General features: G+C 38.1%; 1 protein-coding gene across 1 annotated transcript in view; it reads left to right on the forward strand.

Annotated features, from left to right (window-relative positions):
• LOC148949268 (unc-112-related protein-like) overlaps positions 1-23,780 on the forward strand; it is a 73,336-nt gene that overhangs the window by 16,522 nt on the left and 33,034 nt on the right. Inside the window, exons 2-4 of the mRNA XM_089093310.1 lie at positions 5,067-5,229; positions 8,548-8,781; positions 17,082-17,226. Of these exons, the coding sequence (XP_088949436.1) occupies positions 5,091-5,229; positions 8,548-8,781; positions 17,082-17,226 (518 nt within the window). The 5' untranslated portion in view covers positions 5,067-5,090. The remainder of the gene's footprint in view (positions 1-5,066; positions 5,230-8,547; positions 8,782-17,081; positions 17,227-23,780) is intronic.

Below are 23,780 nucleotides of genomic sequence, written 5' to 3' on the forward strand. Positions count from 1 at the left end.
ATCAAATGAGCCCCTTTTTCAAGTTTCTACGACAAAGCTTTCAATAAAAACCTTATATGCCCCCAGGGCATAACTTATAACCCTTATCCTGAAGACTGGGGGGAGTGTCCTGCTCAAAGATATAATTTCCATAACTTTCAAATGCGTTGAATAAAATGGCTATCTCAAAATTTTTATTGGCTTTGTTTAGATAAATGGTGGGCGTGGAAGGGGTGTTAATTGCCATCCAATCACTTTTGACTATTAAAAAGGGCACTAGCCATTTCAATTTCCAATCAAATGAGCCCTTTTTGAAGTTTTTACGACAATGCTTTCTATAAAAAGCTTATATGCCCATGGGGCATAACTTACAACCCTTGTTCCGAGGGCTGTGGGGGGGGGGGTGTCATCCTCGAATATCTAGTTTTCCAGAACTTTCAACTTCGTTGAACAAAATGGGTATCTAAAAATTTTGATTGGATGTGTTTGGGGAAAAGGTGGGCGTGAGAGGAGGGTGAGTTGCCCTCCAATCACTTATGACTATTAAAAAGGCCACTAGCCCTTTGAATTTCCATGGGGAAATGGTGGGCATGAGAGGGGGGTTAGTTACCCTCCAATAACTTTTGACTATTAAAAAGGGCACTAGCCCTCTCAATTTCCAATTGAATGAGCCCCTTTTGAAGTTTCTATGACAACGCTATCTATAAAAACCTTATATACCCCCATGGCATAACTTACAACCTTTGCCCTGGGGGCTCTGGGGGGTTTGTCATCCTCAAATACATAATTTACAGAACTTTCAACTATGTTGAACAAAATAGCGTGAGAGGGGGGTTAGTCACTCTATTCACTTTCGACTATTAAAAATGGCACTAGCCCTTTCAATTTCCAATCAAGTGAGCCCTTTTAATTTCCAATCAAGTGAGCCGTTTTTGAAGTTTCTACAACAAAACTTAATATACAAACCTTATATGCCCCCAGGGGTTATGCCCCCAACTTACAACCCTTGCCCTGAGGGCTCTGAGGGGGTTATCATCCTCAAAGACCCAATTTCCAGAACTTCCAACTACGTTGAAAGAAATAGATATCTCAAAATTTTGATTGGTTGTTTTTGGTGAAATGGTGGGCATAAGTGGGGGGTTAGTTGCCCTCCAATCACTTTCGACTGCTAAAAAGGGCTCTAGCCCTTTGAATTTCCAATCGAATGAGCCCTATTTGAAGTTTCTACAATAAAGCTTTCTACAAAAACCTTATATGCCCCAGGGCATAACCTACAATCCTTGCCCTGAGGGCTGTGGGGGGAGTGTCCTCCACAAAAACATAAGTTCTACCTGGACCAGCTAAGATGCCCTCCTCAAGATTTCAAATTCCTTCAGTACAAAAAGAACTAAAGATTTTGGCAATACTGAACAATGTTGCCACGTATCAAGAAACAGGAAGAAGATGAAGTACAAAACTACAGATTTCTGTCTTCACTGGGGCAGATAAGATGGGGGTGTTGGAGGTACTCCTGAGTCGGACTTACCCCAGTTCACCCTGGATTTATCGTAAGAACATGAATTTTCTTTTTACTTTAAGAATGTAAAAATCATGGTGATGTTACTGAAACAATTGATGTTTCAGTAACATCACTTGAACCTCTAAACTTGTTTTGCCTTTCAATAATGATAGCAATAGGGCCAATTGTTCCATACTTTGATGTTACTGAAACGTTAACCCAAGGCGGGAGAAAAAAAGCACTTACAATAATAAAAATGGAGAGATCTTGTATCCCCTTCTTATTGGATGAGCCATAGGAGAGACAGCAACAAAAAAAAAAATCACAGATGGTGTGCGAGTAAGAAACGCTTCAACAACAATTTACTGCAAACTAGGAGTCCATAACTAGTTGACTGAACAAGAGCCAAATGACATAATTTAGGATTATATGCAAATAGAAGTAATAAAAACTAGATTAACAAGCTGAAGAGAAGCAGTAGAGGCTTTTGTGATAGGAGGCTGAACAAGTGTCATACTTATATCCTCATTAAATGAAAGGCCAGTCTAAGAATACACATCTGCAAATAATGAAAAAGCATTGATTACTACTGTTACAATCGAATTCCAGATCTCTTCCCTGAAATCCCTGGATATGCACTCCTGGGCAAAAAAAAATTTGTAAACTGTAGCAAATTGACAATACAAATCAACCATTGGTAAAAAAAAAAAAAAAAAAAAAAAAAAAAAAAAAAAAAAAAAAACAAGTAAGTGTAGTAATACCAAATTTCTAGACATGCTATTAAAATATGGATTAAGATTGGATCTAGGAAGGAAAATAGAGACCCCCCTCCTTTGAGAGCAAGGACTGACTCCTGGTTTGCATCATGTTGTCTATTTTAGGACCAAAATGGGAAAATATGTTTTCCGAATACAGAGCTTTTCTATAATGGGGATATAACTTTCCGATTGAATAAGGTTAAAAACTTCTTTGTTTCTTGAATTCTACAACGAATTGACGTCGGCTTCAACAAAATGAAGCCATAGGTACTTTCGAAGACCATACTGCCTTTCCATGACGATAAATAACAGTTTAAACAGGGATAACTCATTTTATTAGACAGTGAACAAACAAAAAGACTGGATATTTCGGTCACATATACAGTGACCGTCATCAGCAGGAAAAAAAAACATAAATGTCATCAGCAGTATGTGTGATCGAAATGCCCAGTATTTTTTGACTGTTTTTGTACTGGCTGCTTACTTGCACTTGGGTCAGGGCAACGGCTGCAAGCCTTACCTAGCATCTAATAGTTCGTCTACGATTGAGCTCCATCTTTGGCGGTCTAGGATCCATTCCTGAGTGATTTTGAGCCAGTTCTTGTCCCATCATCGACCAAAGTGGCGAAACTCCCCTTTGGGTTCGAGGTAAGCTTAGACGCAGGCAAGCCGCGTTTTGCGTTGTTCCCCTTGGCGTTTTGTCCAGCCGGGAAGAGGCTGGCAATAAAGCGCTTTTTTTGGTCAGGGCCTCAGGTGGTCGGAGTTGGATGTGCCCATCGCAGACGGTATTAATTACTGACCTGATGTCAAGGTGCTGGGAGCATGATCGACTGAGATCTGCATTGCTCATTCTGTCGGTTTGTCTGACGCCGAGGATCCTCCTAAGGCAAGAATGGTCAGAAACTTTCAGATTATGTACCTCCGATGCTTTCAGCGTCCAAGACTCGCATCCACATAGGAGGACCGATCTGACGAGTGCCTCGTAGATACGGATCTTTGTTTGCAGCTGGATTTGACGCTTTTGCCATAGAAAAGAGATGGGCTGGGCAAACAGTTTTGCCGCGGATGCCATTCGAGTGCGGACTTCGTTCGAGCTTCTTCCGTTGCCGTCGATCAGAGATCCTAGATACTTGAATTTCCCACCAGCTCAATTTCGTCTTGTTGGAGATAGATGGACTCTATCGGCACATAGACTGTATCGGCATTTGCAATGGCTAATAAAAGGATTTATCCATATTTGAACTGTTATTTATCGAAATTGAAGCCAAGCTCCTGTTTGTATTGCTTTCTGTTTGTTTTAAGTTTGGTATGTTTATAATTTAATTTCCGTTTGAAAGTGATTCCAATTTATCCTTCTTTATTTTTACATGTAAGATACTAAGTAAAGGAGAAATCTAAATTATCCGAGTAGCTCAAAATACTTTCTAATACCAATTAATGTTATTTGATGAGTTCTAAAGTGTAAAATTATAGTAACTGAGGTAAACTAAGGTGTGGCAGTTACCACAAATTTGAATCACTTTACTTTAATCAACATTACTTCATTGAATCATTCCTAATTTGCTAATACTAGCACCCAATTGACAATACGCTTAACAGCAGAGGGATTAAGATTGATTCAAATTTTCTGTTTTGCAGTCATGTATTGTTGTATTGTATCGGATTAACGACGCTTCTTTACTACTTACGCCCTTGGGTCGGCCCTGCAGTTTGTTCTTACAGCCGGGTAAGTCCTCTGGATCCCGCATTACCAAGCTGAGGTCAAACCCACTGCGCTACCATAGGACTTGGCACACAACTAGATTTTTTATTCAACCATTATGCATTCAAAATTAATAACTTAATTATTTATAATGATTTGCAAAGAAAAGAGTGGGAAATATTAGAGCGAGATAGAATAACGGGGGAAGGGGATAAATCATGGAGAAAGAGAGAGCGGAAGAGACAGTCAGACAAAACAAAGGAGTGTCAAGTTGAAGGAAAAGAAGCAAACAGAGAGGAATAGGAGAAGATACAAGTAACCAGGGGGCAGCAACAAGATTTCAATATGAAAAAAAGTGGAGAAAATCCACACACACAAAGAAAAAAACATCATGAAAAACATTGTGTTTTACGCATGACAAGTAACCTGCTCTTGACCAAGAATATTAATTATTGGCTTAAAGTAAAGATTCTAAGTGACTAGATTAATTTATATAGAACGTAGGCCTATCTATTTTCATACGATGGTTTACATGCAAGCATGTAGAACAGGGTGGGGTTATTTTTAGCTTCAACTCTCACAAAATGCTCAGTATTCTTCCAATTTTTTGTTCAATTTACCTATTTAAATCTTTCTGAGACATCACTCATAAAAAAAATAAATTGTTGCATGCGCCATGGATGGGCTTTAAAGCTTTTTGTTGCTGTCTATAAAGCTCTATCCTTGGCTTTATCTCATCTTTTGTGAACATCTGCTGGACAATTTTCTCTATTCTGATATGTTCTCTGTTGAGGTATTTGTGATGAAAGGTTTGAAACTCTACTCCTCTGTTATTGATTCTCACTTCTAGTTGTAATTGCATGCAGACCTTATCTTCAGGAGTAGGCTTGAGATTTTATGAAATGCCACTATTTTTTAATTTTTCCAGGAGGGAAGTGGGCCATTCCTTGGCAGATGTGAGGAGATCTTGCTTTAGTATTGCTAATTTCAAAAACTTCAGATTAAATAATGCCTTCCTACTACCCTGGGGGGGGCCAATGATGACTGATTGCCATAAAACAACTATACCCACAAAGGCTTTGTGTTATTTTTCTGAATACTTGTGTCTGTCAACAAATCTATCTTTTAGTTGAACTCAGAACACGCTATAAAGATGATCACAAATGGTATACTGGCTGATGGTTCCTGGGAATTGAAAGTGTTTGTTACAGACCTTCAACTTGATAGATCGCTACGTGTCAAAGGAGACGTTCACATTGGAGGAGTCATGTTACGATTGGTGGAAGATCTTGGTAAGATTGTTAACACATCAAAGGTTCCATATAATTAAGAAACTTTTTTAAGCCTCCAGTAAATTCGAAAGTTTATTCTCTAAACTTTTTTTTTTTATTAGACTAGCGTGTGTCAAAGAGTTAATGGATACAAATCTGTGAATAAGTATTTAAACGTATGTTGGTTTCGCTTTAGATGCAGTAGGCTATTCATTGTCATAGTAATGCCTTTAGCTCAAAATCATCATGAGTTGGGAAATCCCTCCTCCTCCCGCTCCCCACAAGGAAGTTGTAAGAAATGCAGTGTGTGCGTAACTTAACCCTCGTGTAACTGAACCGTGATAACTAATGCCTTGTGCAACTGAACTTCTGTTTAACTCGACCCCGTTTAACTGAACTCCTATGCAACTCAACCCCATTTAACTGAACTCTTTCTTAACTCAATCCCCTTTGCCTGAACCCCTGTGTGAATCATCCCCATTTAATTGGACCCTCGTTCAAAGAAAGAAAGACAAGACAATTCTGGGTTAATACCTATAAAGTAGTTTCAGCGAGAAACTTTTACAGTAAAAATGAATCTAAATAATAAGTATCCTTCCTGAATTAGCATTAACGGCAAACTTTTCTTACGAGGCAGTGATTTTTTGACATGTTTTCAAGGTTTTGGCTACTGTAGGTCGTGGTTTTCTCTGTCCTAGGGTGCAGCTGTTGTTGCAACCATGGGATTCGAGTGTTTTCGGGCCCTTGGTACTACAATTTTCGCTAATTTTTAAATATGTAAGACAGGCGGATAAATTGTTGTTCCTTAGTGGGGTAGGAGGAATAGCTTTGTATTGAATCAGCATAAAATTAAAAAAAAAACGCTTATATAAGAATCAACCCATAAATAAAGACAATTTTATTCAAGTCAGTTTTTATCACTTCCGACAAAACGGGCTAAATTATATTTTCTAGTTATATTGCAGACTTGAGGAAGTTTGAGCGGAATGCGGTTGATTTGAATGTGCGTTCAGTCAAACATGGTTGGTTTAAAGCGGGGGGGGGGTTGATTTGCATGAGGATTGAGTTAAATGAGGTTTGAATTCCACAGAGGTTGAGTTGAATGTGGTTTGAATTAAACGGGGGCTTTAGTTGCATGAGGGTTAAATTGAATGAGGGTTAAGTTCAATGGGATTGTTTTCCGTGGATATTGGGTTGTATCAGGGCTGAGTAGCATTGGCGTTCAGTTAAACGGTGGTTGGGTTAAACGTTGGACCAAGCATAAAAGTTATATAATATACGATATAAGTGGCAGTCAGGATTTAGCCTAAGTAGTCCTCATTGAAAGTATACCATGTCCTATCCCAATAAGTCATCTGTCTGGGTACTTTGAGGGGTTGATTTGCGCAGGGGGGTGAGGTTCATGGGTGTTGAGTTGCACGAGGGATCAGTTAAACAGGGTTCGAGAAAACGAGGGTTCAGTTGCAACGAAACGCAGAAACACTCCTTAAAAGTTGTATATAACTTTTATATTTGATTAAATATGTAACTTTTCTTAGATCAAACGATCAAAGAGTGATCCCCAGCTATCTTGTTCAGGAGTTTTCACCCGACCGAGGTGGGTTGTCCAAGAGAGATCTTTGAAGAAATGGAGTTGGGGTGTTTTGAGTGGCACATTCGATCGAAAGATCATCAGCTCCTTGGATAGACAATTGAACTTGATCATCCGTACATCAGATTACTTTTCACTTTCCAAAAGATTTATCTTTAGGGGCAGAGAGGCTTTGTTGTTGGGTCATTGGGTTTTGGGATGGCTATGTGTGTCGTGGTGTCTTCGGCAAAGTAACATATAGGACTTGCAAGGTTGTCTCCTATGTTATTTGTGTAGTGAATGAAAAGCAGAGGTCCCAAGATACTACCCTGGGATACACCTGTTTTTATTGGATATTCGTGGGAAGTGCATCGTCAAGAACAACCCGTAGTGAACGATCAGAAAGAGTAGTGAAGCTCTGTTACTTTTAAAAGAGATCCATTGAAACTTAAGCGTAAAGTTTCTTTAGAAGGCCACGATGCCATACTCGGTCGAAAGTTTTAGCGATGTCGAAAGCTAATAGCCTAATGTCATATCCTTTTGCTATTAAATAAAAAAAAACTTTTTTTTTTACTGAAAGCAAGGAGCGACATTAAAACTTAAAACGAACATAAACTATTCCGTATATGAAAGGGGCTGCCTGCTCCTCAAAGCCTCGCTTGTTTACGCTAAAATTTTTAATGCTTTAAAAAGTAGAGTTGTGTAAAAGAGTCAAAGTTTAGCGTAAAGAGTGAGGAATCTATTGCCGGTGAAGCTGCAATGTAGACCGGAAGAAACTATGTGTATCCAGGCATAAAACTAACGTATCTGAATTATCTTTAGGAGAGCTTGAGGAATTAAGTTAAAAATGTTTATAGGGAAGGGGGGGCTTGCATCTCTTCAATCGGTTTGAAAATAACATTTGTAAATTTCTTAGCTAGGTGCTATGCAGAAAACAAATTTTAAACAAATTTTGGCTAGTTCAGTTTTTGGTGCCCCAAACTATGCCAAATTTTATCTTTGTCTTTGATAGGCTCGTTACTTATTGGTTATTTAGGTAGGGCAAGGTTGCCCGTAATGGAAGCAAAAATATTTGGAAGATTGGCTGTGTTATGCGTGGCAACAGCAGTGGGACCAGCAAGTTCTGTTTTCTCTGATTGACTTAGGCCTACATGACTTGCAGACAGAGAGAAAGGGAGCTCAAAGAAGACAAAAGCTATAGAAATAAATTGTTGTACTGATTCGTGACACCCGAAATAAGCCCGAATTTGGTTGTGCTCGATTGGCTAGCAACTTACTAGGCATGTATACTGGGCCAAATAAGCCTAAGAGGAAAACATATTTTGGAAAAATAATGGGTTGTATTGATTTGTAAAACCCAAAAATGAGCCAAACATCGTTGTTTTCCAACCTACATAACATTTTCAGAGTAAGAAGACTGAACCAAGGAGACCTTAACTAGGAATATAAGTTCTGGCGGAAAAATGTGGTTGTATCGATTCTTAGCGTGAAGAACTCCTTTTTACGCTGATCTACCGTGGAAATTTTGGCCATGTAGAGCCTTCACTATTTTACACTCACTTGGTCTTGAATTATCAGGACTAAGAGAACCGTCACAGTTGTGCTGGATTTTCGTTATATACTAATGTGTTTAATTGACGATTTCGGTATTATCATATCTCTGATTATTCAGTTGTCAGTTCAAAGAAATTTATAGCATTCATCTAGAATACTAACAAGGAAGATTAGAAACGCTGATTGTCACTTCTTTTTAAAACATTTATTTCTAGAAATGGCAATTGATTGGTCAGATCACGCACTTTGGTGGCCAGAGAAGAATATGTGGTTATCTCGCACCAGGTCAACATTAGATCAGTATGGAGTTCAAGCTGATGCAATCCTATGGTTCACGCCAATGCATAAAATGTTGAAAATTCAACTGCCGGACCTCCGTTCTATTGATTGTCGTGTAGACTGTTCCGTTAAAACGTTTAATGCTGTTGTTACTCTCTGCAAAGAATTAGGTAAGTTCTATCGTTTAAGTGTCTCTTTTCTTAAGCTATATTTTTTTTTAGTTTTGTTGTTGTTGTTTTTTCTTTACGAAAAAAAGGAGTGGTTTTAAAACTTGAAATGAGCAGATACTAACTAATGCAAGAAGTCATACTAATGGCAAGTATAGATCACCACGAATGAAGAAATTAAACCTAAAACAAATCGAAAAACGCACAGACAAATGTCATGAGTGAAAAAACAAATCTGTAATAAAAAAAATAGTACAATGAATGAGGAATCACATTGACAAATCATCATGAAAATCTTCAATTACTTAGAGTTACCCAGACTGTTTTTCCTATTTTGATTCAAATATCAATAGTTGAGCAACAGTTTGAGAATCATCAGACAATTTTTGAAGCGATCTTCTTTTAGTAAAATATATATGACGCTCAAAAATTTTTATTTTCCGGGCTTGATCAACTACTGTATGGAAGTCAAAATATCGAATTAAAACTCTATCTTACTTACTTGTACTTGGATCAGGACACAAGCTATGTAGCTCTCCCTGGCGACAGGATCTGGCAGACTGTTGAATTCCACAGGTTATGGTCTTGAGTTAATGGGGCGATAATTTCAAGCCATGAAGGGTCCCATCTGCGACCGTGTCTCCGGAATCCGCCAACTGGCTTGAGGTCAGATTTGACTGTCTTAAGCCAAGTTTTGGCTTGTCCTTAATGTCGTTTCCTCCAATCAGGTGCTGGTTAGCAGCGTAAGCTTTGATTTGTGAAAGTCTCGGCTGGTCTTTGGCAAACATAGCCGAACCAGGACAGGCGGCGGCGTCGAATGATAGACGTGATGTCATACTTCTGGTCACATCGTCGGCGGATGATCGTATTTGGGATTCGGTCGCTGAGTCGTAACCCAATATGCTCCTCAGGCATGTTTGTTCAAAAGTGTTGAGGGCATGTGCCTCGGTGACTTTTAAGGGCCAAGTTACACAACCGTACAGTAGGACCGATCGGACTAGAGTATCGTAAGTAAGGATTTTGTTTTCCAGTATATTATCTTCTATTCCATAGCGGCTTCAACAGCTGTGAAAAAAGAGCGGACGCTGATACAATGCGGCATTGAATTTCTTCACTACATCCGCCGTTAATGTTAATGTATGATCCGAGATACTTGAATTTATTGACTACTTTAATCTGCCTATGGTTAAGGGTTATAGGGGTAGAACTTATATCTGGGACATTAGACACAGCTTTAGTCTTGTCAATATTAATCTTGAGCCCCACTGGGGCAGCAACTTCGGAGACTTTCAGTAGCATTTTCTGGGCTTCGCCAACGGATTTGCCAAGAAGAGCAACATCCTCGGCATAATCCGGGTCAGTGGTACTGAAATCAGGGCTAACCTCGACTCCTCTGAAGTTTAGCATTGTTTTTTTCATTACCCAATCGACGACAAAATTGAATAGTTCGGGAGAGAGTACACACCCTTGCCTCACACCGAATTCAATATCGAATAGCGGAGAAAGTTCTCCGTTCACCTTGATGGAAGTTCGTGTGTGTTGATAGTAAGCCTGAATGAGTCGTATGATCTTAGGTGGGACACAGTCTTCTTCCATTGCCATCCAAGTTCCTCCCGGATGACTGAATCGAAGGCCATTACGAAGTCAATGAAGACAGCGACGGTGATTTGTTGATGATTTGCTCTATGTCCAAAAATCTGTCTCAAGGTGAAGAGTTGGTCAATACAGCCCATGCCAGCTTGGAAACCAGATTGGTTTGGGTGGGTTCTTTTGTTGCGGACTTTGCGGAATTGGTTAGCCAGGATCATTGCAATGATCTCTCCTGCAATACTCATTAGTGCGATCCCTCTGTAATTTTTGCAATCAGTGAGGTCGCCTTTGTTGAAGACAGGTAGCATAACTGAGTCTTGCTATTCCTGGAGAAACCGTTCCTGAGACCAGATTGAGCAGATGAGCTTCAGTAGTGTCTCTGCGAGAATAGGAGAAAATTTGTAAACTGCTCCCCGGATAGAATCTGTGCCTGGTGCCTTGTGATTCCTAAGCTGCTTGATTGCCTCTTTGATCTCTTGTATTGGTGAACAATGACGTTGCTGTATGGGGCTTGTTGACTTGGTAGTTAGGAGTTAAGGTTAGGGTTTCTTCGCTGGAGTGCAGTGGCGCTATTTTTGAGGGACGTTTGAGTGGGAGGGATGTTGTGACGTGAGGTTCAGCAGCTTCTGGAAGTGGTATTGCCATCTTTGTGATTATGTCATCTTTTTCTTAACAGAAGAGTTCCATCTTCGCCTCTCACTCCAGTTGAGAACTTATTACTTTTCCCAGTTGCTTCTTCTAGTAGTTGGTAAAGCTTTCTGGTATCTAAATGACTAGCAGCCTTCTGCATATCTGCTGCCACGTCGTCCCAGTAACGTTGTCTGTCACGGCGGGCGGATTTATGGCATTCTTTTCTCAGTGTTATGAACACTCTCGACTGGGTATTTCCGGTTTGTTGTTACTGGTTTAATAGCTTGATGGTGTCTTCTGAGATCCACTTCTTCCGCTTCCGATTTAGCCCGCCAAGGACTTTTTTAGAGGCGTCTGTTACGGTGTCTCTGATCTTCCTCCACTCGTCTTCTATGTTTATGGTGGTTCAAGTTCAAGTTCTTTATTAATCAATAAAAATTTTTGGACAAAACTATCAAATTAATGACCCACAGTGAGAATAACTCTTTTGTTTGTTTAAATACACTCAACAATAAATAAATAATACTATCTACATATAATGTAATAAAAAGATTGCTCTTCGATCGCTCCGCACGGTAACAGCAAACAAAATCCAAATAAAATCAAAATAACCAAATAAATAAAGTGAAATGAGGTGTATCCACCCCAGAAAATAAATCAAATTAATACTTACTGATTAGGTGATTCATTAATCTAATTTTATTATTAACCAACGAATTATTCAAATCTGTAAAACTGTGGAATTTATTCCAATTATATATAATACTATGCCTTGGTGAAAAACGGGACCTTTCAGATTTTATTAAAGCCTGACGGACAACAGAACTGCCACGGGTCCAATATGCATGCAAAACCTGATTATCATCCTGAAAAAAATTATTATGCAAATAAAAACACTCAGACAAAAGACCTTGAACGTGTTTAATCATATAAAGAACAGAATGGAAAGAAGAGAAAAGATCCAGTGAAAGGATATTTAGAATTTGATACATACTTTTCGTTGACGATTTACCAGGGTAAGAATACCGGCTAGGCAGGCAATTTTTCTATATACGCAGCGCTTTATTTCGTTGCCTCTGCAGGGGAAAAATAAGAATTTAAAAAGTATTCAAAAAAATAATTGGACAGTAATTTATATATGAATGTACTAGAGAATGATAAAGAGATTTCAGGACAAAAAATGACAGAACAAATTTCAGATAATTCATCATTCCAATACACAAATATTGACGAAGACCACACTGCCTTTCCATATCAAACAAACACAACTTAAAAACAATAGGGAAATTTTTTTTTTCCAAGACAGTGCAACTTAAATCGGTGAATATTTCGTCCTATGTCAAGGGCCGTCTTCAGCACAACATTAAAGAAAAAATATATATAAAAACAAACTTACATTAAAATACGAAGTTTAAAACTAAAAATGCTTTGTAAAACACGCTTTTAAAAAACCTTTAAAACAGCCCCAGTATCCTTACTTCAACGAAGTTCAACCTGGTTGAACTTCGTTGAAGTAAGGATACTGGGGCTGTTTTAAAGGTTTTTTAAAAGCGTCTTTTAAAAAGCATTTTTAGTTTTAAACTTCGTATTTTAATGTAAGTTTGTTTATATATATATTTTTTCTTTAATGTTGTGCTGAAGACGGCCCTTGGACATAGGGCCGAAATATTCACCAATTTAAGTTGCACTGTCTTGGAAAAAAAAAATTTCCCTATTGTTTTTAAGTTGTGTTTGTTTGATCATTCCAATATTTCTTGCCAGTTTCATTCGAAGATAAATTGCATGGCTTTTAAATGATAAACTTGAATCCAGTATTATCCCGAGATATTTAATATCATCAATTCTTTCAATTTCAATGGGTAGGCCTTGAAAATTAATCATAATTTCCGGTGCTGTTTTCCCAGTAGGCTACGAGAGAAGATGATGAATTTTGTCTTAGTACAATTAATAGTCAATTTATTTCTCGAAAACCAGAAGATAAGCCGCGACAGTGCTGATTCCAACCTAAGCTTCAGAGATCTAGAGTCGGGGCTGCTAACATTGCATGCCGTGTCATCGGCGAATAATATGTTAAGGTCAATGTCTTTGATGCTATTACTGATATCATTAACATAGATAAGAAATAGGAGTGGACCCAAAATAGAGCCTTGTGGGACTCCAACTGACTGAGATTGAGATACTGATGAGGAAGAAGTATCGCCTCCGTCTACATACTGATTTCGGTTTTTTAGGTATGACATTACTAAGTCATTAACTGGGCCTCTTATGCCGCAGTTATCAAGTTTAGTATGAAATATTTTATGGGAAATCGTATCAAATGCCTTTTTGATGTTAATAAAAATTGTAGCAGGAATATCACCTTTGTCGAGGGCGTCATGAACAAACTGAGTAATTGCCATAGTAGCACGCTGAGTAGAGTGAGACTTCCGGAACCCAAATTGCATCGGACTAAAAAATTTAGATTTCATTAGAAAGCTGACTATACGGTTATATAGGCACTTTTCGAGCAACTTCCCAAATATAGACAGGATTGAAATCGGCTGATAGTTTTTTGGGTTCTTCGGGTCTCCTCCTTTATACAAAGAGATCATTCTTGCAGACTTGAAACGAGAAGGAAATCTTCCGATTTTAAAACAGAGGTTGAACACATGGGAAAGCGGGTTTACAATATTTGGTGCTATGCACTTAATCAGATTAGTCGATGACCCATCAATCCCTTCCGAGGATCCATTCTTTAAAAGGTTTGTTGTAAGTAAAAGTTCATCTGGGGTTTCAGGAGTAAGAAAAATGGAGCAATTGTGAGACGGGGGTAGGTATGATTGAAAGTCCTCTCCAGTTTCATTATCCAGATGACGGGCCAGGTTGTTTCCAGCAGTTGACGCGGTTTCCTCACCCATTTTCGCAAAGTGTATATTTAATGCATTGATAACTTCCGATTTCCCTGTAGCCAGTTTAGTTCCATCTTCAGCTATTAATTCATCAGGAAGATCATGGATCGTATCCTTTCCTAAGGATTTATTAATTATTTCCCATGTCTTCTTGGGGGACCCTTCTGCTTCAACAAATGCTTCGACGAAGTATTGACTTTTTGCTAATCTTAACATTTTTGCTAAATAATTTTTGTATATGCGAAATTCAGCTACTTCAACTTCAGATGGATGCATTAAGTATGCCTAATATAACAGATTCTTATTTTTTATTGATACCAGCAATCCAGGAGATATCCAAGGCTTAATCGGCTTAATCGGTTGGTTCGTTATCGTCGTCTGCGGACAAGATGTCAAAATGGTTAATTGCAAGCGGAACTCTTCTGTGACTGCTTTATCACGAAGACGTGCTACATCGTTTCTCGGAGGAGGTTGCGTTCGTTTCCCGGAGGCGAGCTTTATGGTCAGGGAAGCTTTTAGCAGCATATGATCGGAGCCATTCTTCGCCCCTGTGTCGGCTCCACGGTAGGCTCTACAGTTCTGTACAGAGCTTCGTCATCGGGAGGGTATTAGCAAGTAATCCACCTGGGATTGGGCTCTTCCATCTCGAGAGTGCCAGGTGATCCTCTGGGATGGTTTGTGTTCGATCAACGTGTTTGCCAATATAAGATTATACTGTTGGGCAAATTTTACGAGCCTCCTTCCACGCTCGCACCTGTCAGCCTATCCAAATCTTCCAAAAGCTCTTTCGCGGTCTGTCTCGCGGCTTCCAACATGAGCGTTAAGATCACCTCCTAGGATGAGTAAATTACGGTTTGGGACTGTTCTCACTGTTATGACTGGGTCAGAGAATCGTAGAACTCGTCAACTGTACTTTCGTCCGTGGCTCTGGTTGGTGCATAGGCTGAGAAGACAGTGATGTTGAACAGGTGATCCTTAAGACGAGCCTCAGCCAAACGAGGTTAGATGAGCCGCCATTCAACTAGGGATTTTGCTGCCTTAGTACTGAGGAGGAGAGCAACCCCCGCATTACCAGAGCCATCACTAGGTCCGGAGTTGAAAAAGTGGAATTCGGATTTTCCACCAGGGGCGGAGACGGGCTCGTCTTCCAAATTTCCCTTTAGCCGGGTTTCGGATACACACAAAATGTCTATGAAATACCTTTTGCATTCGCCCACAATGAAGGTTTGGGTCGCAGGGTATTTCAATGAACATACGTTCCAGCACCCCACACTGAGGGATTGTTGATGTTTCAACAGGTGGTCGGCTAGTTCGCTTTTCGTCGGGGTTGCCGTAGCCTCCGACGCATCGCTTGCCGGGAATGCCATAGCCAATGTTGTTTTTTTAATTCTTTCTGCCATTTCCATCGTTTCATGGGAATATATTTAGCCGATGGGTCCCCAATCCGACGGCACCCCTTCTGCGTGTTAGCCGGCGTCCGCCAAGGTTAGGTTGACAGGGCCGTTGCCACCCTTCTGCCACGGTGAGTCCACGCAGCTGGATTTCTCCCTGAAGAGCTAGGGACGAAGAAGGAGCCTCTGTTGCACCCCAGAGACCCACAACCCTCTATCGATAGGAAGAAAATCTTGTGAAGAAAAAAAAAAACCGGTTGTTGTAAACAGCTAAGTGGTGAAAAATAATCTTTTATTTTTTATTTAGCCAATTTTGAATCTTCACGGCAAAACATACTGTAAATATCGTAATTTTACTCTAGCTATTCTTCTGCTTGTTAGTTAGCCTCTGCCTATCAGAGTGGAATTCGAACCGCTTATATTTTTCGCTATTTTCTTCATTTGCTTAATAATTGCCGATTGAACATAAGGGGTCCTTGGTACCAAGCATTTCGACTTTGTTGGTGTTGTTTTCTGTGCTTGCTTAAATATGGTAAAATTCATTTCAAGGGCTTTCGTAATGCAGAATGTTTTCCTTTTTTTCATTCTACACCGGACTTATGTAGCTCATGGAATGGCTTAACTATTATTTGCTGATTTTAATAAAAAGTTTTGGCTAGCCTACTTGTGTCAGTTTCTTATAGATTGCCTTATTATTTTTTTCTAATTCTATAAACTAGTATGTATGCCTAGTATGTATAAACTAGTATACATTTTATTTCCTGATTAAAAAAGACGTGTCAAAATAATTAGGCCACAAGACTGTTCAACGCCTTCGATGACTTGCAGTGCGCGGAAGACGTGCAATATTCATCTAAAAATACGTGCATATTTATTTGAAGCATCTGCCGTACTATAATGCATTCCAATTCTTTCAATGCTTTCACGCCGCGACAGGGAAGATATTTTCTGATCTAAGAGAATAAACCTAATCCCATGTTATAAAAAAAAAAGCAAAAACCGACAGCATTAAGTGTCACCGAACAATGTCAAAAACCATAAACATAAAAATTATAAGTTTTATTAAAATTAGCTTTATGTTTTATTGGACCGAATACGAAATAACTACTCTCGCCTAAACGGCAGAACAGGCATATGTTCGCATTTTCTTTTCCAACTAGCCTATGTTCTGTATGCTAGCCAAGTACTTTTAGCACTAATATCAAATCTTTGTTGACAAAAGAATCGGTTTACTTTCAGAAAATTTGAGGTTAATTCAAAATAAGCTTAGACCTTCATCTGGAATTTAAATTTAATAATTTAAAATTAGGCCTGTTTCGAATTTTTGTCGTGTGGCTCGGTAACTCCGCACTGTTGCGTTTGTTTTTTATATCGTCACTGTTGCCTAAACGTCGTATTTGACGAGTTCAAATTTCCGAAAAAAATGCCGAAAATCTTTTGCTAATCAGCATTAAAAGTATGGATCAATCTAGCAAGGTATTTTTAATCGCTTCGACCCTCCTGATTTTCATTACTCTCCTAATTCTTCCTTTAAAACAGCTTAGTAATTGTTCTTTGGCAAATAACTCAGAGGTGAAAATATAGTTGCCCACTTACCTTAAAAAAAAAAAAAAATCTTTTACAGGCTTGTCCTGCTCCGTGAAAGATTTTACGGGGACTGAATTTCGAATAAAACTTCGACAAGCAATATACAGCTATATACTATAATATAAATAAGAAATATAATAGTAATATTGCATGTATTAGTTAGCTTATATTTAAACTTTAATAATTATTCCTCTCATTTTCGTTCTTTTATTTATAGGGATAAGGCACCCAGAAGAGTTGTCATTTGCAAAACCACTGGAACCAGATGATTTGAAATATAATTACAAAGATAGGAAACGCACTCATGCAAATGGTTCGACAATAGATAGCTATTTAGCGAACACTAGCGCCTCTACAACAAGGTACAGTTAGAGTACATTTTTCGATATTAATGCACAATTTGGGCTATTGAGAAGGAAACTTGTTAAGAAAACAATTCTTACTTCTTCATATGCAGGAAAATTTTACTTAATACATTTTGAGGGCGCTTCCACTATACCTTATCCCCCCCCCCGCTCCTAATGTCCATATATGTAACCTAAATTATATTTTTCCATGCATTTAGCCGTACGTTAATCTTGTTCCATCTTAATACTAGTGGATTGAATCAACGCAGACGAAATCAAGAAACGGAAATTCATATCAGCAGAATCAGCATAATACCATATTGACAATAAATTTTAACTCAAATAAACGTTCTTTTTTGTTTCGTCCATGAAAAACCAATATAATAAAGAACATAAAAACAATTTCTTCTTTTCTTTTGTTAATGTTTAAGTTCACTTTTCCTTCTTATAATGAAATTTGTCTAGTAAAACGATCAGTTAGCTATTCAAGCTATCAATAATCCACTAAAATATTTTGTGTTCTACACAAGTATCACCAATACATTATCTAATCGATTTTACAATCGAAAGAAAATATATGAAAAATGAGTAGATTTATTTTAATAACACGGTGACAAAAAAAATAATAACAAAAAGTTTGAATTTTTCGGCTTCATATCCGGAAGCCTTTATCAACGGCAAAAGGAATGATTTTAAAATCAATTGGTTTTGAAGTGGAGCTACGTATAGAACAGGAGGTCAACAGAAAACGATTAAATAATGTCTTTAACAACACCGTTTTTCCGTTTAAAAAAAACGTTACTATTCTGTATTTACTTTTGTAAGCACAACTGGAAACATAAAAACCATAAAAAGAGAAATGATGTTCTTATCCATTTCGAATCATGAGAGAGGAGGAGCCGAGCCGAGAAGTTCCAGATCTATAAATGGGCTAGTTTCATCTACTATTTCGTTACTTGGAATTCCACCAACTATGGAGAAGGATATGCCTGCCAAACTGGGTCGTGCCTCCTGTATTTAACGGTGAACGTCTTGCATAATGTGACTATGATTAATATACCAACCAACCGAGTTCCTCCATGTCGAATCTGTATGTGTGTCACTGATTTCCTTTTATCTAGTCTTTAACTTGTTAATACTTTTGTTTCACAAGCTTTCAGGACAACATTGACGGTTGGCGAAATTGAAGGAACAATGCTTGATGTGCTTCCCAGCACATCCAATTGTCCACTGAAAGGTTTAAACTTTGGAGGGGCATAGTCATGATCAGCTTGGTCATCCAAATTAATTATATTGCCTTTTGATTCAAAAATTAACTCATGCGACACTTTTCGTTGCTTTATTAAAGGAAAAAATTCTTTAGTGCCTGGTCTGTGATAGGAGTCCAAGATATTGACCCCCAGTTTTCTTGCAGTGATTGGATTTACAACCCTAGTTTCATGGTCTTTGAAGTTTACTTTTTTGTTTGGACACTAAATTTAGTAAGTTTTCTGTTTTGTTTGGACATTTAGTATTTTCCATGCCTTTTAAGGTTCAGTCCGTAAATCTTATATGTTTGGGGCTGCAAAGTCTGTAATTAAAGGTTTTTTTTTAACTTCCAGATTCTCATGCGCTTAGAACTTCAAATTCTTCTGATAACTTTCTTCAAACTAGTAATTAATGACCATGGCATATTTCGGACGAAAATCAGCCAAGATTTGCGTCATATCATCACTGAATCTGTTAACTTCGTTCGTAAAATGTTTTGTTAGGATCAATTATTTCTATAAGAAAATGACAGAAAGGGAATTTGGCCAAAACCTTTACAAAAAGCGAAATTTTGGAGAACCTTACCGGCCAGCAAAAGAGAAAAAATTCAAATTTAGGTGAAACTCCAATATTGTACCTGTGAACGATTACGGTGGACAATGCTACCATATTCTTGCTGTTTTGTACTTGGACAATGAGACTTTGGTTGCGTGAGACCTACGGAAACCGAAACGCCATTTAGGAATTTTTTTACGGAAAACTTCCCACAATTAACGAATTATAAAAATGCATTAGTTAAAACACTGCGCTGAATGTACAGACAGCTAAAATATTCAAACTAGAAAGGAGAAATTATGCAGAATAATGAGTGAACCGTTAGTGCAAAAAAGGTGAAGAGTATGGCACTGGACACTACAGTCCCTCCCAGCGACGCTGATCTCCGTTTCATGTCCCTTCAGCTAGAAAGTGCAATGGGGGGCTAGGGGCCAGCCATCCTGTCCTTTCGTGCAACCTTCCTGTTTACCTCCCTCAGATTTCTCAAGGTACCCATTTAGAGCTGAGTCGAGCTTACAGAGTTGCGCCACTGACCCCCATTCCAAACCAAATAACCAGCAACATCATGACACGAACCTCTGTCCTCACGGACAATTTATTCCAAGTCTACCGTGGTAACTACTCAGCTAGGACGACTCGGCTAGAACCGTCAATACAGATGTAGGTAAAACATGTTTCTAAATTATTAAAGCTAGAAATCTAAAAATATTTCTGAAATATTTTGGAACAATGAGATATAAAATAAGCTTCGAAAAAAAAATTGAAATATGACGTCATGGTAACAACCTTGCGGTGGCCATATGCCCCTGGTGTTGACTGAGCAAAGCGACTCTGGGAGATTGTGTCAGGCTATGTGTGTAAGTACCGTGGGCCTGAGTGATCCGACAAAAAGCCAGTGCTCTTGTTTTGGTGAAAACATAATTTGGACACAAGTTTCATTAAGCAAATATTATGTTCAATAGCGTTTAGTAATTTAATCTGGATTCATGTTTGTCAGATTTATGTTAGTCGTCCTCAGTATCTACTTCAAGTTGTTTATTCTTTAGGAACATTTTGAAAATGCGTTCTGATAACCAGAGATATAAATCCCTTAACCTGACAAAATACCTTAAAAATCTTTTCTTGAGCTTCAGCGTGACGGCTAACCGTTACAAAGACAAAAGGCTCATTAGCAAATTCTCCCAGGGGACTTAACATCATCGAAATCTGCCGCTAAGTTGTAGTTTGACTGTGAAATTTTACTTAAAAGACAGTGAAATTTTACACCCCTTTTGTCGGCGTGCTTGTCAATCAAAGCGGGTGATACCACAAGGAACCCTCAAAGCAGCAATGCTCAACTGATAATTTTTTTGAGCTGATTTCTAGCAGGTGGGCTAGAACATTTTAGGAACTGCCGTTTCCTGAACTTTGAAAAGAAAATGATTTTAAGTCCCTTTGTCCGTGAACTTGTCAATCCAAGCGGGTGATACCACAAGGAACTCTCAAAGTGACTGTGCTCAAATGATAATTTTTTTAGCTGAATTTTTAGCGGCTTTCTATCGGGTATGTTAGAACATTTTTAGGTACTTTTTCCTAAACATTAAAAAGAAAATTCTGCTCCATTTACAAATCTGCTCCATTTTGTGTTTACAGACACAAATGGTAGATTAATTGACCCTTTACATGCACCTGATGCATTTAATAATTATTTTTTGAATGTTCCTCATACTGACTCCCACTCCTCCTCACAGGCTGTATTCCCTTGCTTCAATTTTAGATCCATGTTTTTCTGCCCAACTGATAGCAATGAGGTACTTCAAATCATCGGTTCTCTCCCTAATAGTTTTACTCCTGACTGTCTTGGATTAAGTAATAAGCTCCTGAAGACCATATCTCCTTTTGTCTACGAGCCCATCAAGCATATTGCCAACCTATCTTTAACCCACAGAGTTTTCCCTGATTTACTAAAGTCAGCCAGTGTTATTCCAGTTCTTAAAAAGGGTGATCCAACTGAGATAGGTAATTATCGTCCAATCTCAATTCTTCCTGTTATATCCAAAGTGCTCGAGAGAATCATCTTCAGACGTCTGTTTCCCTTTCTGTTTGACAGTCAGCACTCCGTTTCCTTGATTTCTCCTCACCAATATGGCTTTAGGCCGAAATTTTCAACTTCTCATGCTCTAATTGACGCCACACAGTTCATACGCTCACAACTCGACCTTAAAAAAACTGTATTGGGCTTATGTTTGGATTTTTCTAAGGCCTTTGACATGGTCGATCATAGTGTTTTTATAAGTATATTAAACAGTTACGGTATTCGTGGTATTCCCCTCTCTTGATTCGATTCTTGTCTGTATGGAAGGGTACAGAGCGTGAGCCTAAGTGGAGTGTCTTCTCAGCCCTTACTTGTTCGGAGGGGTGTCCGCAAGGTTCCGTTCTAGGCCTGATTTTATTTCTCCTGTATATCAATGATCTTGTTATAGACCTGGGCCCTTCAGTGTATCCTGTATTATTTGCTGATGACAGCAACTTCTTCATCACTGGCACCAATCTACCATTGGCAGTAACCTCTGCCCAAGTCCTTCTGAACAGAGTCCAGGCATGGTGCCTTACGAATAACATGACCATTAATAGCAAAAAAAGTCAAATAGTGTTATTCAGAACCCCCTACAACAAAGGCGTTATTCAACCTGCTCTTGGTCTCAGGTACTCCTCCGACACCATCCCACAAGTGGAGGTTGCCAAGTTTCTTGGTGTATTTATTGACTCATGCTTGTCATTCTCTAATCATATTTCTTACATAACAGCAATAATTTTGAGACAAGTAGCTATGATTAACCGTGTGAATTATTTTCTTCCTCCTGACATCCTAGTTACCCTCTATTATTCCTTTATTTTTCCTTACCTTTCTTATTGCGGATCAGTTTGGGGAAATACAAAACGGTCCTTCATTAAAAAACTCAAATTTGCCCAAAACCGCGCCATTAAAGCAGTTTTTCGGCTTCCCCGTCTATATCCACCTCGTGATTTGTATTCAGATTTTGGCATAGCTCCACTTGATCAAATCATACAAAAACTAAATTTATCGCTTGCTTACTCTGCTTTCCACAATAATCTTCCACCTCAACTCCTAACCTATTATAATATTAATAATTCGGAAGCCCATTGTCTCCGTTCATCCAATAGAGCCTTTAAAATTCCTAAATGCGTTTCTAGTGCTGCCCAGCAATCTCCCATTTACAAATCTATTATTCAATGGAACAAAATTCCCTCCAGTGTTGAACTAGCCACAAGTTTCTGCAAGTTGTATAAAATTGTAACAAAACTTGATGGTATAATTTAATATTTCCATTTTTAACAAATTTGCTCTAATTAGCCATGTTTTATTATTCTATTTTTTTTTCTCTTTCAGTGTTACTTTAATTTTTTTTTTCTCTTGGTCCTTAACAAGTTATCTTCTAGGATCTTTATTGTTATTAATGTTTGTGTTATGTTTTTATTCGAATAAATTGGATTGAATTGATGATTTAATCGGAAAAACAAAATTCTCACTCTAATGAAGCAAGTTTCATTAAAACTGAATATCTCTATTTCCAGTACCTTAATAAGAAAATAACGTTCCGCTTTTACTCAAGGTAACTTAAAGGTAACTTGAATAATTCTCATGATAAGTAGTCCAATTTGTGTACATTTAATGTTTGTTGCATTTATTTAAACTATTTATTATGTATTTATTAGAAGCACTTAGAATATTGATCGTAAAGCTTCGCTTTTTATTAGGTGAAAGCATTAGTATTATCAATGAGCGTATCCAGGATTTTTTTTGAGGGGGCGGGGATGACTAAAAAAAAAATTCAAAAAACGCATGACAAGTTTGTTTATATGAATTTTTGTTACGTTTTTACGAGTCGAGCAAAAATTTTAGGTTTGCGTGGGTCAAACCTAACCCCCCCTCCCCGCCTCCCTGTATACGACCTTAGTGTTATTGTTATTACAGAATTATGGAGGAAAAAGGTAGAAAGATATGATGTAACTTTAAAACCTGAAGAAAAAATATATGGGCGCAGTTGCTATTATATTTTTAGCGTCTGAGGTCTAAGTACAAATGGCTCAAATAGTAACAACACATGCACAAATTAAACACTCTTTTCTTCTTCCAAATGAAATAATTTTGAATCCATTTTCCTTGTAAAGTGACATTTCCAAGTTACAGAGAATTATTACAAACCCTGTAATGAAACGGTTTTGCCCCGTTTTTTGTACAATTTGTCTTTATAATTAGCCTATTTTTTGTGTTTGTTTTCCATTTTTTGCTCTCTCATCGTAATTTAAAAACATATGGATGTATAAAATTGCCATGTAGTATATTGACATTTTACTTCTTTTCAAGCACTTGTTTTTTCAGTTTTTTTTTACCTTCATCGCTATCACATAAAAAATATTGAAAACTTTTTGGACGCTATTATCCAAGTCTATTTTAACTTCAAGGAAAAGAATGACACTGTGAAAACTGTTTGAGCAATTTGTTTGAAAACTGTTTGAGCAATTTCTGTGTCATACTGTGAAAACTGTTTCGCATTTGTTGTGAAAACTGTTTGAGCAATTTCTATGTCACACTGTGAAAACTGTTTCACATTGATGGGCACAATGCAATAAATAATGCTCGTGTTTCACAGCTTACTTGTAAAGAACCCTTGTCGAAACTTTTAACACATAAATCCCTTGACATAGCAATTTATTTCAACAATATACAGATTAGAGGATAAAAACAGATTAGATAATCATAT

The sequence above is a fragment of the Artemia sp. Qi Xiang Cuo genome, chromosome 8, assembly GCF_049724085.1.
Source record: "Artemia sp. Qi Xiang Cuo chromosome 8, ASM4972408v1, whole genome shotgun sequence".
Lineage (NCBI taxonomy): Eukaryota > Metazoa > Arthropoda > Branchiopoda > Anostraca > Artemiidae > Artemia > Artemia sp. Qi Xiang Cuo.